The sequence below is a fragment of the Wyeomyia smithii genome, chromosome 3, assembly GCF_029784165.1.
Source record: "Wyeomyia smithii strain HCP4-BCI-WySm-NY-G18 chromosome 3, ASM2978416v1, whole genome shotgun sequence".
NCBI classification, from domain to species: Eukaryota; Metazoa; Arthropoda; class Insecta; order Diptera; family Culicidae; genus Wyeomyia; species Wyeomyia smithii.
In genome coordinates this window covers 49,260,454-49,274,737 of record NC_073696.1, presented here as the reverse complement: position 1 = coordinate 49,274,737, position 14,284 = coordinate 49,260,454, and the positions used below count along the sequence as shown (strand labels likewise).

At 39.2% G+C, this 14,284-nt stretch overlaps 3 protein-coding genes across 5 annotated transcripts; 1 reads left to right on the top strand and 2 right to left on the bottom strand.

Moving 5' to 3' along the window:
- Positions 1 to 3,466: 3,466 nt before the first annotated feature.
- LOC129731853 (acyl-coenzyme A diphosphatase NUDT19-like) lies at positions 3,467 to 5,092 on the top strand. Its single transcript, XM_055692204.1, has 4 exons — positions 3,467 to 3,805; positions 3,864 to 4,081; positions 4,139 to 4,487; positions 4,549 to 5,092. Exons 1-4 carry the CDS (start codon positions 3,707 to 3,709, stop codon positions 4,975 to 4,977), a joined length of 1,095 nt encoding a protein of 364 aa, XP_055548179.1. The 5' UTR covers positions 3,467 to 3,706; the 3' UTR covers positions 4,978 to 5,092.
- A 1-nt stretch (position 5,093) lies between these two features.
- Positions 5,094 to 6,459, bottom strand: LOC129731854 (uncharacterized). Its single transcript, XM_055692205.1, has 2 exons — positions 6,078 to 6,459; positions 5,094 to 6,019 (listed from the first exon to the last, which is right to left on the bottom strand). Exons 1-2 carry the CDS (start codon positions 6,241 to 6,243, stop codon positions 5,286 to 5,288), a joined length of 900 nt encoding a protein of 299 aa, XP_055548180.1. The 5' UTR covers positions 6,244 to 6,459; the 3' UTR covers positions 5,094 to 5,285.
- A 4,013-nt stretch (positions 6,460 to 10,472) lies between these two features.
- LOC129731852 (uncharacterized) lies at positions 10,473 to 12,142 on the bottom strand. 3 transcript variants are annotated; one of them, XM_055692203.1, is made up of 3 exons: positions 11,739 to 11,843; positions 11,663 to 11,681; positions 10,473 to 11,343 (listed from the first exon to the last, which is right to left on the bottom strand). In XM_055692203.1, exons 1-3 carry the CDS (start codon positions 11,771 to 11,773, stop codon positions 10,972 to 10,974), a joined length of 426 nt encoding a protein of 141 aa, XP_055548178.1. In that variant the 5' UTR covers positions 11,774 to 11,843; the 3' UTR covers positions 10,473 to 10,971. The 3 variants fall into 3 exon arrangements, with proteins under 3 accessions (XP_055548178.1, XP_055548177.1, XP_055548176.1); XM_055692202.1 differs by adding an exon at positions 12,063 to 12,142 and having other exon boundaries at positions 10,502 to 11,681; positions 11,739 to 12,002; XM_055692201.1 differs by having other exon boundaries at positions 10,503 to 11,681; positions 11,739 to 12,101.
- Between the last annotated feature and the right edge of the window lie 2,142 nt (positions 12,143 to 14,284).

The following is a 14,284-nucleotide window of genomic DNA, read 5'->3' as shown; positions in this document are numbered from 1 at the left end:
AATATACTGGAAAAACTTAAAATTAGTATGATTATTCAGTTGTACACACTTAAGTAAAAATTTTTTTTTTTTCATTTTGTTTGAAAAAAAAATTAATATTAGCAATAAATTAATTTTCGGTGTATCTTTATTATTTTCAAACGATGTTTTCTTTATCAACCCAAAGTTTTTTTTCTGAAATTTATTTTGTTAACCCATTACAACATCGCTAAGAGACTTAGCGATTATTCATGTGAAATCATACTAAATCGAATAAAAAAATGAATTATTATCCCAAAAATGATTCCCCGTGTTTGTTTTATGGAAACACGGCCATGAAACACCACACGCAAACTTCTCTTACCGAACACAATTATCACCGCCAGAGTTAAACAAATGTTTCGAGCTTGCATTTGGACATTTACTCGTCAGTTACAGCCGAAGTAGAAGCTGTGTACCGGATATGTCGACATTAGTCAGCCTATACACCAGAGAGACGCCGAAACACTCACCGTTAAGGCAACTGTCAACATCAAAACGGGCGAGCTGTATAATTTTGCATTGCCGTTATCCGTTTTGATGTTGACAGTTGCCTTAACGGTGAGTGTCTTGTCATTTCTCTAATATACAGGTTCCCTAGTCGACATACAGCATAAACAAATGGAGGTTCTCATGGTCGAACTTTTCAACATTGCAGTCATGTTTTTCACAAAATTCCATTGAGTTAACCGTCAATCTCACAACTACTCCCACGCGTAAACCCGCAATCTCACACATATTGTTATGCTCTTGAATCATGCGGCTCATATGTCTTTTATGGCTGACTGATTCTAGTTCATACCTTTGAAACGATCTGATTGCTTGTGTATGTGGGGGAAACAAAGTTTTATGTGTGCTTTACAGTTCTGAAGTTTTATTCAAGTGTTCTACGAAGAAGCGAGCAATAAGTTAATAAGATCGATTCAGTGAGTTTGTTCATTCAATTGCATTGAATTGATCAAGCACAGGTTTAAAACAGTTGTTTACAAACAAGATCATAGAAAACTGTATCAACATTTGGTGGCTCTACAATCGAGATTTGCCAAATCGTTTCGTCGTCAGTAGTTTTGTTTGAATTGAATTGCTTTACAAATTTGCTGAATGAACCATATCTCCTATCAAAAGTTAGATTCGTGCGCCATCTCTGCGGGCAAATCGTGAACTCTCGTAACTCTCGAAGCCATAAGAAGCGTTTTACTATTATGTGCATCTTTGCTGAAAACAGTAATCGTTTTTCTCGTTCCACTAACGAGTTATTTAGGTTCATTCGAAAACACAAAACATTTGCCTCAGTTTACGTGGTTTATAGACAGCCCCTTGTCAGTACAAAACTTTTCTTATATGTCATAATCATCTGCAGTGGAAAGCCATAAATTTGGCACACAAAAATTAATTTTGGCCGGAAATTTCAATTTTCCGACCATTGTGCACCCGTAAGTAAGTGGTTATCAGAGATGCCAGATATACAGACAAATCTGTATTATACAGACTTTCTGTGTTGCGATACAGACACGCATAAGCCTACAGATTTTATACAGACATTTAGTATAATACAGATATTACACAGATATCTGATATTATACATAATGGTTTTACCAGTATACACAAAAAAACGAACACAAAAACCAAAAGTCACTGTAGCCGTTGCTGGAAAAAGTGAACTAGGAACTGAACACTTTGCTGAACATAATAATCTTGCGTTTTTGAGAGTGAAATCATGACAACGGGAATCGAGTCAGGCTATCGGGGTTTTTATTGGCCCCGTGGGCACTAATCTGCCTGTTTCGCCCCCAGTAACAAACAGCTGATTGTCTCGATCGATTGCCATGCAGGTTATATTGGTGAAAAGACCGTTTGTTCTATTCGGAGCAATATCCAACGTTGAAGAATTGCTTAAAATGTCCCAAACCTTGAAGGTACTATTTTTATAACCGCGAGACTTCTGCCATCATGTATCAGTTTAGCTACATTACGACGAACGACGATTTTTATCACGGGAAAGACTCTTACTTCTATGTGTTACTTAGATTTAAAAGATAAATTAGTTATCGATTAATCGACCAACTATGATAGACTCGAAAAAGAACAATCAAAACAAGCAATAAAACAAAACAATCTGACAGGTCGACAAATAATTAGGTATCAATGTATCGGTAACTTTTTTTCGCAGCGGTATACAGACTTATACAGACATTTTTATGGATTATACAGACTTGCCAAAAAAAAGTCTGGCATCTCTGGTGGTAATGCTCCCGCTATGTGACGCTCGCATCACTGACAAACCAAGCACAGATATCGTTATAATTTTGATACGGCAATATTCATGCAGGGCAACTGGGGCACCACAAGACAGATGATTCAAATTTTTACATACGATTTTCAATTTTCTTATACACTAAAGTCGTTTTTTACGCGGGGGATACATGCCGCGTAAATTCCGGAATCCGCGTAAAAGAACCGCGTAAATTCCGGAATCCGCGTAAAAAAAACCATCGTTAATTTTGCATTCCGAGTGAAGGGGAACCGAAATCCGGGCAAAAAAAATACCGCGTAAATTCCGGAATCCGCGTAAAAAAAAACCGCGTAAATTCCGGAATCCGCGTAAAAAAAAACATCGTTAATTTTGCATTCCGAGTGAAGGGGAACCGAAATCCGGGCAAAAAAAATACCGCGTAAATTCCGGAATCCGCGTAAAAAAAACCGCGTAAATTCCGGAATCCGCGTAAATTCCGGAATCCGCGTAAAAAATAAACCGCGTAAATTCCGGAATCCGCGTAAAAAAAACCATCGTTAATTTTGCATTCCGAGTGAAGGGGAACCGAAATCCGGGCAAAAAAAAATACCGCGTAAATTCCGGAATCCGCGTAAAAAACACCGCGTAAATTCCGGAATCCGCGTAAATTCCGGAATCCGCGTAAAAAAACCATCGTTAATTTTGCATTCCGAGTGAAGGGGAACCGAAATCCGGGCAAAAAAAACCGCGTTAATTCCGGAATCCGCGTGAAAAAACCGCGTAAACTTCGGAATCCGCGTAAAAAAAACCGCGTAAATTCCGGAATCCGCGTAAAAAAAACCGCGTAAATTCCGGAATCCGCGTAAAAAAAACCGCGTAAATTCCGGAATCCGCGTAAAAAACCGCGTAAATTCCGGAATCCGCGTAAAAAAACGCGTAAATTCCGGAATCCGCGTAAAAAAAACCGCGTAAAAAGCGACCTTAGTGTATGTCTATTCGTTTTAAAATATCCCTGATGTTGGCGAGATGGACCAACATTGGTCTCAGCGGTCTCAGCCATCCGATGGACAACACATACAAAAAATATCTCTGATATCACTGCCATTGTAAAAGAACTGGTGCACTTGCTACACGCATTGATGTCAGGTAAACAGACAGCTGTGCATGCATAAATTTGGTCACCATCAAATATATCGATTATATCCATTTTATCAGTAATAGTGAATTTTTATTTTAATACATTTTGTAAATAGTAGAACATTTTTGAGCTAGGTTTTTTATGAGCAACAAAGAAACAGCAAAAGTCATTGATTTAATAAAAGCAAAACTGTTCGCAAATCTGGCATCGATGAAGTTACGAGTTACATTATGTGAACTTTGTTATCAAGTTCATATTCCAATACGATACACTAAACACTGTCTTCTAAATCGAGTTCCGCACAAAAATACTTAAATATGCGTAAATTCGCCAAATACTGGAGAGATTCAGCTAGTTTAATGATTCTGGCTCGGGATAGTGTTAAGCAAACCGGTAAAAACAGCTACAATTACAAGGTAATATCAAGTTGGTTAGCCGAGCGCACATCGAAATCTAGTTTCATCCAATTTGTAGGTGCTAGTATTTAAGCGAACTGAGAAAACGTCATTTATGCCCAACAGTATCGTTTTCCCCGGAGGAGCTGTTGATAAGCAGGACGAAAGTCTTCAATGGAATGGTCTTTTTGCGCGGCTGGGAGGTAAAAGCCACTTAGAGCAATTGGAAAATCTAACTAAAATTGAAGGCCCACGTCCTTTTATATTCGAAAACAGCAGCAGCGATACTTTAGATAGGTAGTATATATCGATTGCAAGATCCAATCCTTTCTGATAATAATATTCAAATTTTAGAAACATTTCACTTCGTCTAACTGCCCTGAGAGAAGCATTCGAAGAGTTAGGCGTACTTTTCGGACACACGAAGGAGCGGTCCGGAGTAAGTGCTGACGGCTACAGCAACGCAATAAAAAACTTCGATGTTTCGACATGGCAAAAATCTGTACATGATGGGGAGGAATCGTTTGCTGAACTTTGCGAGAAACTAAGCATAGCTCCTGATCTACTGAACATTTACGAATGGTCGACTTGGCTGACTCCAGCGATGTTTCGAAAGCGACGATTCGAAACCGTTTTCTATCTTGTCGCCTTGAATGAGATGCCAGAAGTTTGGTCAGAGCCTCATGAAGTGGCCGAATATGTCGTAAGTAAATTTGGTATGTGAACATCCTTCATAATTTTCGTAATTGAATCCAACACGCCAGTGGGACACACCGTCAGGTTTGCTACAAGCACACAAGGATGAGAAGCTTTGGTTGGCTCCACCGCAGCACTACGAACTGACACGACTGAGTCATCTGCACGATATTGATGAAATAGTACGCTTTTCCAAAGCTCGTAGCAGCAGCGGAAGCACTCTGTTCTGTCCGGTTCAGTACATATGCTCCGATGCAGCTGTGTTCGTTTTACCGGGAGATGACTTGTACCCCGAAAATTACGATTACATAACGCCACATAATGCAGATTTGGAAAAATTCAAGGATTCGACAGCGGAACAATTTCGTAGCCAAGTGAAGAACTTGCACAGGTGCGAGCATAGGGGTTTGAACTCGCAAACTTATTATGCAAATATTTCGCCATTTAATGCACATTTGAGCATACACGGAGACAACAAGCATTTGTCCAAACTATAGGAAATACATCGTTGCAGCATTAATGGGATAGGGCTTCCAAAGAGGAAACGGGAAACAGAGGATTAGTATTTTCAAAAGAGAGGCTCGATTAAAAATAAAGGAGAGTTTCAAGCAACTTTTGTTCTAAGTTCTTTTTCATTATATTTTTTCATTATAAATTTATCATGTAGGCTAAGTTACCTCTACAAACTTGATTATACATACAATTTGTTAAACTTAAAATATGCTAATGTTGCTATCATCAACCAATCACTTATTCATTTGTTGGGAAGCATTTCGACTGCCTCTCCATATATTCACCAAGCTATTTATTGTTTCTGCCTGTTCGTTAACCTTTCAAGTTGATCTTTTTTTATACTGGCGATTGCTTCACTCAAAATGATATCGAATTTCAGTGCCAGATCTGGGTCGTTTTCCTCCAGTGCGTACATTGTCTGAGCCACTCGATGTCCCAGTGTTTCACATCTCGCCCAGCTGGCATTCCGTCGATTGTAGTCATTAAGAATTGCGTCTGTTTTAGTTTCTAACCTAATTAGGAATTGGTCAATTCTTGACGAACTTGGATTAGTTTCTACTTCTTGCGGTTGCTGGTGCACCTCGAATTCATTATCGGCGTTTTCTCCCATTCGACAATACACGCTATCAGCATCTTCCGAATTTGGAACGTGTGTTGCAGCATCATTGAAAAAATCGGGATTATCCTGATACGCCTCGTTGGACTCGATTTCGGACGGTCCCTCCGACATTTGTTGAGCAGGGGAAGTTGATGCAGAAACGGAAGCATCATCGGGAAATTCGGTTTTGATAAAACTTGGGAACTCATGCTTGTACAAAGTTGTCATTGGAAAAACATGCTGTCGTTTGAAGCTCATTTTCGGCGCACGCCACCGTCGATCTCGCGAAATAGAGACGGAATCGAGAAATTTCAGTTTCTCGTATAAGCGCCAACATTCGACGTTTGATAGTTTTTTTGATTCAGCGAGTTTTTGTTCGCGTTTGTATTTCTCTCGCAACGCAACGAACTTTTTATAAGCATCTGAACCTGAAAGGAGGCTGTAAATTAGAACAACCATCTTCTGTTGGAGACATTGGTCACCTACCAGAAAGGTTGAAGCGTGCTCCAACTTCGGCCCACTTTCGTTCTTTCAGTTCTCGGCTCCGGTACTGAGGCAAACGCATATTCCACAGAATAGGAATATCCCGCACCAACTGGACGAACTCTTCATTCACTGTTGAATCCTCTGGGGTGTTTATTGACATTCGCATTTTGTATGAAGTTGTAATGTTGATAGTATTTTTCACAAGTGCAGTAAACACATTGAATACCAAGATAAAACTTCCTGCTCAGTTGCGTATCCTTCAAATCTCTTGTAAACATAAATCCCCGTTATTATTAATAGAGAAAAAGTCTACACAAGTTCTGCCATTGAAACAGTGATGCCAAAATATCCGGAACCACTTTCATTTACAAGTGATAGTTTAACAAACAATATGTATATAAATTAAATATAAATTGACATACTTATTGATAAATTTAAATTCAGTGGCTTTCACAATGGTGTTCATAAAAAATAAGAGGAACTGTAACTTTATGTTTCTATTTTGAAAACCCTATTTGAGTTCAAAACAGGTGGAAAATTCAGACTAATTTTTATGAAATTAATACAATTCACAACTAAATTGTACATAAGTATAATATGGATAACTACTAATTTTTTAACAAGCTGATGGGGTGCCCTTTTATTTCTGGGATGTTCTATAACGCAAATTAGAAATCTTCGTCATTTAATGAAATTTTACACTAGCAAAATGGTAAATTCTGTCAAAACCCTTTTGAAGTAGAATACTTCTCTCAGGAAGTTTGGCTACATAGGGATGTGAAATGAAAATCTAAAACCGAAAAAAGTGAAAAATATGTCCAATTTCAAATGCTAATAAATCGGTTAGTATTCGATGGATTTCCTTCGTTCTTGCAGCAATAGATTGGAAAATCTTCTAAGATTCTTCCCAAAATAAGATAATTGTAATTTTATTATTCACACTATTGTACTATTGAAAATAGTCAAGCCTTGTCAAAACGAAAAATTCGACCTCTGATTGGTCGTTGTATGCTTGCTTCCCAAGCACGGTCGACAGGATCATATACCTTGCAATTTAAAACATGCTATTTCGCCTATATAAGAGCCTGTTTCAGCCGGAGCCGCTCATAATAGTTCTAGACAGCGACAACAGCAGTCGTCCTTCCTTAGCAGCAGCACTAGCTCTGTGGTTGGTCACCACGTCTCAGGAGCAGCGCGGTTTTTCTCAGCGTGTGTCGCCAGACAGCCATTATTCCCCCCGTGTTGGGGCAGCATGAAGATTGCCATCAGGAAATCCAATTTTGGAAATCAAAATGCCTTTTTGAAGGCAAATAAACAAGTCATTGAAAGTTAATAATTTTTGTCAACGCAAGCAAGTATTCTGTGTTGCATCCTAGCAATTTAAATTTGTCGCACCCGTCTAATTTACTGAATGTGAAATAGCTTCCACAGTGCATGTTGTCCGTGTATCCTAATTCCCCCAATGTTAGGGCAGCTCAAAGGTTGTAATTAGCAACCGATTTTGAACAGCAAAATGCTTTTTTGAAGGCAAATAAAAAAATAATTGATGGTTAATAATTTTTTGGCATCAACACAAGCAGACATACTGTGCGGGATGCAATCAAATTCTGTTGTAGTTGTCTAATTTTTACTTTATTTAGTAAACTCCCCACTGTAGGGGCAGCGCAAAGGCTGCGATCAGCATAACCGACATTGAATAATAAATTGCCCTGTTAGAACGCATTCACAAAAGCAGTTAGTTCGACTATGCAGAGCTAATGTGAAGTCGATTCAATCAATAAGCATTAACAGATTTTGTCGTCTCCCAGCTGCCAAGTTGCAACATGATGCAACACGCAACAGCGAGCAAACGAAATCGCTTGATGTTACAAACCGCAATAAGATACGGGTTAAAACCGTTGCGTGTGTGAGAGCACCATCGATGTTTATTCGCTGGATACACTATCTACTGTCTACTGAACGCAATAATCTGCTTACATGCGACACGGGGGCGGGAACATTTTCTTCAACCAAGCTGCACAACACGACACAAAACATGTTATTTTGTTGCTTCAATGAGAGTGCTATCGGTCCGGCTCGACAAGAAATCATTTTTGTGCATCCGTGCTACGAAACTGAGGAAAAACTTTAGAAACTGAAAAAAGAGGTGGAGCTTATCAAATGATCGCTCTGAGCCGGAATGAAGTCACACATATTTTTCAAGTTATATCATTCCACCACGTACGAGAAATAATTCATTCCTATTTTCATCCCTATATAACAGCCTGTTTTAGTCGAAGCCGCTCATAATAGTTCTGAACAGCGACGACAGCAGTCCTCCCTTAGCAGCAGCGGGAGCGAGCAGTGGGTACCATCGATAGCGGATAGCGGCCACAACTGTGGCATGGCTGCGAATAAGCGTAGCAGTTTCAGCGGATCTCACCATCGATAGCAGCAGGGCCAGCAGATGCAGGTACAGCGGATACCAATGGCGGCCACAACTGTGGCATGGCTACGGATAGCGTTGCAGTTGCTCAGCAGTTGGGCCATCGTATAGCGGCCACAACTGTGGCATGGCTATGCATAGCGTAGCTGTTGCAGCGGGTATATCAGCATCGATAGTAGCAGGGTCAGCTGATGCAACGACACTCCCTTCACTAAAATGCTGTTTCAGTGTGGTAGCGGGAAGCATCAGCAGCAGGCTTGCATGAAGTGAATATATCAGCCAGCAACTTCCTCTAAGGCCTCTGCCATAGTAGACGCGAAAAGCGGCGCGAACCGATTCGCTCGGCCGTAGGTTGATGTACAGCTCTACTGATGGCTGTACATTAACCTACAGCTGAGCGAATCGATTCGCATCGCTTTTCGCGTCTATTATGGCAGAGGCCTAATGGGAAAGTTGCATCATTTTGTTCAGAAGAATATTATTGTCGGTAATATTACAGAGATGCGATTGCGTAAATCCGATTTTGAATTGAACAATTGTTCTTTTGAGAACAAATAACACACTTATTTGAAGAGTTAATAGCTTTTGGTACCAATAGCAGTATAGTGACAGCCTCAGCGGTAGATGCAGATGCAGCCGGTACTTCTCTGAGGCCGATGTAAAGGTAAATGGGAGCAGCACGGCGAAACAGTTCGGGTTATGCTTAGACGCGCGTCATTTTTCGTTGTTGATATTCCCCACATGAAACGACGCGCTTTCGTATGATAGAGGTGGTATTAGCGTTAGATGCATTTGCCAACACTTCCTCCAGTAAAGCCGTGTCTAGTTTTCAATGTGAAAACACCTTTCTCATTGTGTTGACCGTGCGCCTTAGTCCTCACTATCAAGGTAACACAGAGATGTAAGATAAACACTACATCCTATGATAAATTGAACAATTGTTCTTATAAGGACAACAAATGAATTAATGAAGATTTAATTTTGAATTAGAATACTTCTCTCAGGAAGTTCGGCTACATAGGGATGTAAAATGTAAATCTAAAACTGAAAAAAGTGAGAACAATATCAAATACTAATAAATCGGTTAGTTTCCGATGGATTTCCTTCGTTTTTGCAGCAATCGATTAGAAAATCTTCTAAAATTCCTAACAAATGCATGAAATTGCAATTTTATCATTCGAACTATTGTACTATTGAAAACTCTTAAGCCTTGTCAAAACACAAAATTCGACCTCTGATTGGTCGTTATACAATTGCTTTCCCAAGCACGGTCGGCAGAGTTATGGACCTAGTAAATTGGGAATGCATCATTTGGCCTATATAAGAGCTTCATCAGATAATAAACAAACATTTCAACGGATATTAAATTAAACAACTGAAATTTGAAGAACACAAATGATTATTTGAAGAGTTAATATTTTCTCGTTTTGCGCTATAATCCAAAGTCAATTATCTCCATCTACATGCATACTCTGACTATTATTACGTGTTTGCGTCGCTTAGTGTTTGGCTACGGTCATGCAGAACGCAAATAACGGCGCGATGCGATTCGGCAAGACGAAATCTGTTGAAATGTATAGCTCTACTTCGCCTTAAAAAGAGCTGTACATTTCACCACGGTAAGACGAATCGCATCGCGCCGGCATTCGCGTTCTGCATAACCGTAGCCTTTGTTCCGTTCCCGTTTAATGATGTTTTATTAAATGTGCATATTACAATTCGGCAGCACTTCAACTTCTCATTTGCACAAAATTTAAAAATACCCAATCAACTTCATTCAAAATATCAGACAAAAAGAAATTACAATACTGCCAATAAACGGTCAACGTTTATTTACTAGAAAAAATGACTGACACGCAAGCAGCCAGGTTATCTTTCTTGTAAAAGTATTCTACTTCAACCTTGCGGTCGTGGCTTTGCATACAACCTTCTTGTGATTTTTTTATTGTTTTTTATATACTATGAATGCGAATAAATTTGCAATTGTCTGTTAGAAACATGAAACGAATTAGTGCTGATAAAATAGTTGAATATGTACTGAAACTTTTGAGGAAAAACTTGCAATGAGCTGAAAACAACCAAGAAAGCATACTAAGAGCTTTGCAATGAATAGTTATTGATTTTCTATTTTACCTCAGTGGAAAAACTGAGAATTTTATCGATGTCCACGGTCAACAATAATGCTGATTGTTCGCGGTACTCGTAAAGATTTGTTGATAGCATGGAACTCAATAAAACCAACATGGCCAATCGGATTTGTTTTGCTTCATTTGTAAATCTGCTGCATCCCAAGTAACAAAATTGGTTATATCTAAGTTTTACAGTGCTTGATACAACCAAAACTAGCATTATAAAACTATATAAACAATTTTCCTACTTCGGATCTTACCCTTATGTGGATTGTACCCATTTTTTTATATTGTGTCATACAAATAAATAATATTCTGTAACGGTTAAATATCTGCTATTTCACTGCTGTCGTTCCTCCTGTTGTTTCCGTCGGCTCGTAACCCTTTCGAGCTGGTCTTTCTTAATACTGGTAATTGCTTCGCTCAGAATAATATCAAACTTCAGCGCCAAGTCTGGATCGTTCTCCTCCAGTGCGTACATTGTCTGCGCTACACGATTCCCCAAAGTTTCACACCTGGACCAACTAGTGTTCCATCGCGTACACTCATCCAGAATAGCGCTCGTTCTTGCTTCCAATCTGGTAAGAAATTGGTCTACTTGCGCAGAACTTCGATGGCTTTCTGTTTCAAGCACGTGCTGGTTTTCACCGCCATTGGACTCATCCAAATTAGAACCGTACATAGTGACGTCATTAAAACAGGCGGAATTATCCTGAAAAGCTTCGGTAGATTCATTTTCGGAAATTTTGTCTGATAGTTGTTGGGCAGGGGAGGATGGAATTGAGACCGAATTGCCATCAAGAAACTCGGTTTTTATTAAACCAGTGATATTTGGTTTAGGTACATATGCTATGGATAAAGGCGTTCCTACAATAACCGGATTGGATTTCTCATTACGCCGGTGTCGCGAGAAAGAAACTGGATCAAGAAATTTCAATCTATCATATAGGCGCCAGCATTCGCTGGGTGATAAATTTCTAGATTCAGCAAGTTTCTGCTGCCGTTTGTATTTTTCCCGTAAAGATACAAACTTTTTGTAAGCATCGGAACCTAGAACGAAGTTATCGATAAGGTTTCTTTATTTCATAATACATGACAGCCGCTTACCGGAAAGGTTGAAGCACGCTCCAACCTCCTTCCATTTCTGGTCTTTTAGTTCTCGATTTCGGTACTGGGGCAAGTGGATATTCCACAGAATAGGAATATTTTGTACAACTTGGATGAACTGTTCGTTCACCGTTGAGTCTTCTGATGTGTTGACAGACATAAGCGGCACGGTTAATTATTCGCTAGTCGCATATCGTTTGAACCGTTTACTTGCGATGCACGCGTGGTAACTCTTGCAAAAAAAGCTCAACTCGCCGATATAACCTTAATAAAAAGCAGTGGATCAATCTTCAATTTCGTTCAACTAAATCTGAATGTAAATACTATCTCAATCAAAATTGTATGTTGCAACTGCATCACATGTCAAGAAGTCTACACAAACAGTTAAGCGGCATCAAACCATGCACACCAATGAACTCTAAACAGGTATTTCCCATTTTTATATTATCCATTTAGTTGAAAATTGTAGTTGTCGACTGGCGACAATTGATTTTAGTCTCATGCCTCACATTATACTTTACGTCGCAAATAGTGCGCTGTATAGCGCATCTGATGTGCTATACAGCGCACGACTTCTCACGTAAGGATATTTAAAGTCGCAGCGAAAAGTCGCGCGCAACGAAAGTCGCGATTTCGATTTAGTGCTGCGACGATAATATATCATCTGGAAGAGTGTAATTTTCTGAGTAAAACGTGATTTTTTTAAACTTTATATCATTACCCTTCGATTTTTAAATGAACAATAAAAATTCGCTCTAAATCGCTACAATGACAGTTATACCCCGTTCACACTATCACCTGATATCAGGCGATTCGTGCTATCGAGGCCATATCACCATCCATACCACCTGCTATCCCATACAATCGAGCTATCATCGGATATCACCGATATCACCTCGGCTACATGATATGGTGGATATCATGTTTCGAAAACCAATAAGAACCAGGGGTGGCATTGCGCAGCTCGATTCGAACGATTTTCGCTATTTTCGAGTAGGTCACATACTGCCAGTTATGCTTTACACGCTCACTCTGGGCTACTCAGCGGCTGAGTTGAATTTTGATCATTTCTTTCAGTTGTTCGAAGACGTCAAAAAATGAGTAGAATTAAATTGATCATGGCGGCAAATTTACTCAAAATTGGGTAACAGGTGTGTGGTCCCCGTGGTTCTGTGGTTAGCGATGTCGGTCGGCTAGCTCTCCCACACGGTTGTGATATCGGGTTCGATTCCCGATCAGGTCAAGGAACTTTTCGAGCTGGAAATTTTCTCGACTCAGCACTGGGGCACGGTGTATCGTTGTACTTATCTAGTTGATCGAGACCGCATTAGCCCCCAGGCTAGCGTGCGATATTGTATATTGGGTAACAGGTGCTTGCGTGTTGTTAATATATTTTTTTTTGCAATTAAAAGCAAACAGCAAACCAAGCAAACCGTCTGAAAAACGGAGGAAATAGAAATGTTTGAAATTAGTTGTTATCGGTAGGTAATTCATAATTTGAAATAATTGACTGCAACTAATGCCAATTTTTCTTTTTCACTAGGACTCGTTTGTTGGATATACGGCGAATAAATTCAAAGATCTCCCGTGTCCCGGCGAACAAAGGTAAATCTCTTGAATTAAGCCTTATTTTAAAATAAAATTCATTCAAAATGCAAAGTATAGTCAATAATGATAATTTTTCCGAAATTCCCTCATTGAAGCTTAAAGTACTCATTTTTGAGTCGAAAATGAGTAACTTTTACGCATCGCGCATCAGGTATAATATGGGTAATATTTACTCAATTTTTATAACATTCGGTGGTACTCAAAAATGAGTAAAACAACTTCTACTCAATTTTGAATACATACGGTTTTAGCGAAACTGATTAGGTTTTGACTCAGTTTTGGGTTATCCAGAGTGAGCGTGTAGGCTTAAAATCTGCATTTTCTAAGTAAAACGTGTTTTAAAAAAAATTTCTTTCGTTGTCCTTCGCTTTTTAAATCACGATTTAAAACTGCTCGAAATCTGCTCGAAATCGCTACAATAACAGTTCACCCATATACCAACTATCATTGTAGCGATTTAGAGCGAATTTCGAAGTAGAATACTTCTCTCAAGAAGTTCGGCTACATAGGGATTTGAAATGAAAATCTAGAACCGAAAAAAGTGAAAAATATGTCCAATTTCAAATGCTAATAAATCGGTTAGTATTCGATGGATTTCCTTCGTTCTTACACGCTCGGCGGTTTTTACTCTAAATTGGGTAAATTTTGACTCAATTTCGTTAAAAGTGGATCTACCCTAAACAGAGTATCCACACATACTTAGACATACGTAACACTCAGGAAGAAATCTTTCAAAAAAGTTGGTACAAAATGAACTACTCGAAAGTACCAACCTCTGTAAAAAAACCTCTGTTTGAGTTGTTTTTGAAGGCAGTGTACCTGCGCAGCCCTGAATTTGTCTCGTTCGTACTCGAAAAATGTTGCATTGATTTTGTAAATAACTTTTTGACAGTTCCTTATGGGATTTTCTTTGGGGCTCGATAAGGCCGAGAAAAAGA

What these genes read in the sequence shown, in the direction of transcription:
- LOC129731852 (XM_055692202.1), bottom strand. Translation starts at nt 11,898, where the DNA reads ATGTCTGTCAACACATCAGAAGACTCAACGGTGAACGAACAGTTCATC. An exon ending in AGCGTGCTTCAACCTTTCCG is followed by an intron (nt 11,682 to 11,738) that starts GTAAGCGGCTGT and finishes ACTTCGTTCTAG; the next exon opens with GTTCCGATGCTTACAAAAAG.
- LOC129731853 (XM_055692204.1), top strand. Translation starts at nt 3,707, where the DNA reads ATGCGTAAATTCGCCAAATACTGGAGAGATTCAGCTAGTTTAATGATT. An exon ending in AAAACAGCTACAATTACAAG is followed by an intron (nt 3,806 to 3,863) that starts GTAATATCAAGT and finishes TCCAATTTGTAG; the next exon opens with GTGCTAGTATTTAAGCGAAC. An exon ending in AGCAGCGATACTTTAGATAG is followed by an intron (nt 4,082 to 4,138) that starts GTAGTATATATC and finishes TTCAAATTTTAG; the next exon opens with AAACATTTCACTTCGTCTAA.
- LOC129731854 (XM_055692205.1), bottom strand. Translation starts at nt 6,243, where the DNA reads ATGCGAATGTCAATAAACACCCCAGAGGATTCAACAGTGAATGAAGAG. An exon ending in AGCACGCTTCAACCTTTCTG is followed by an intron (nt 6,020 to 6,077) that starts GTAGGTGACCAA and finishes GCCTCCTTTCAG; the next exon opens with GTTCAGATGCTTATAAAAAG.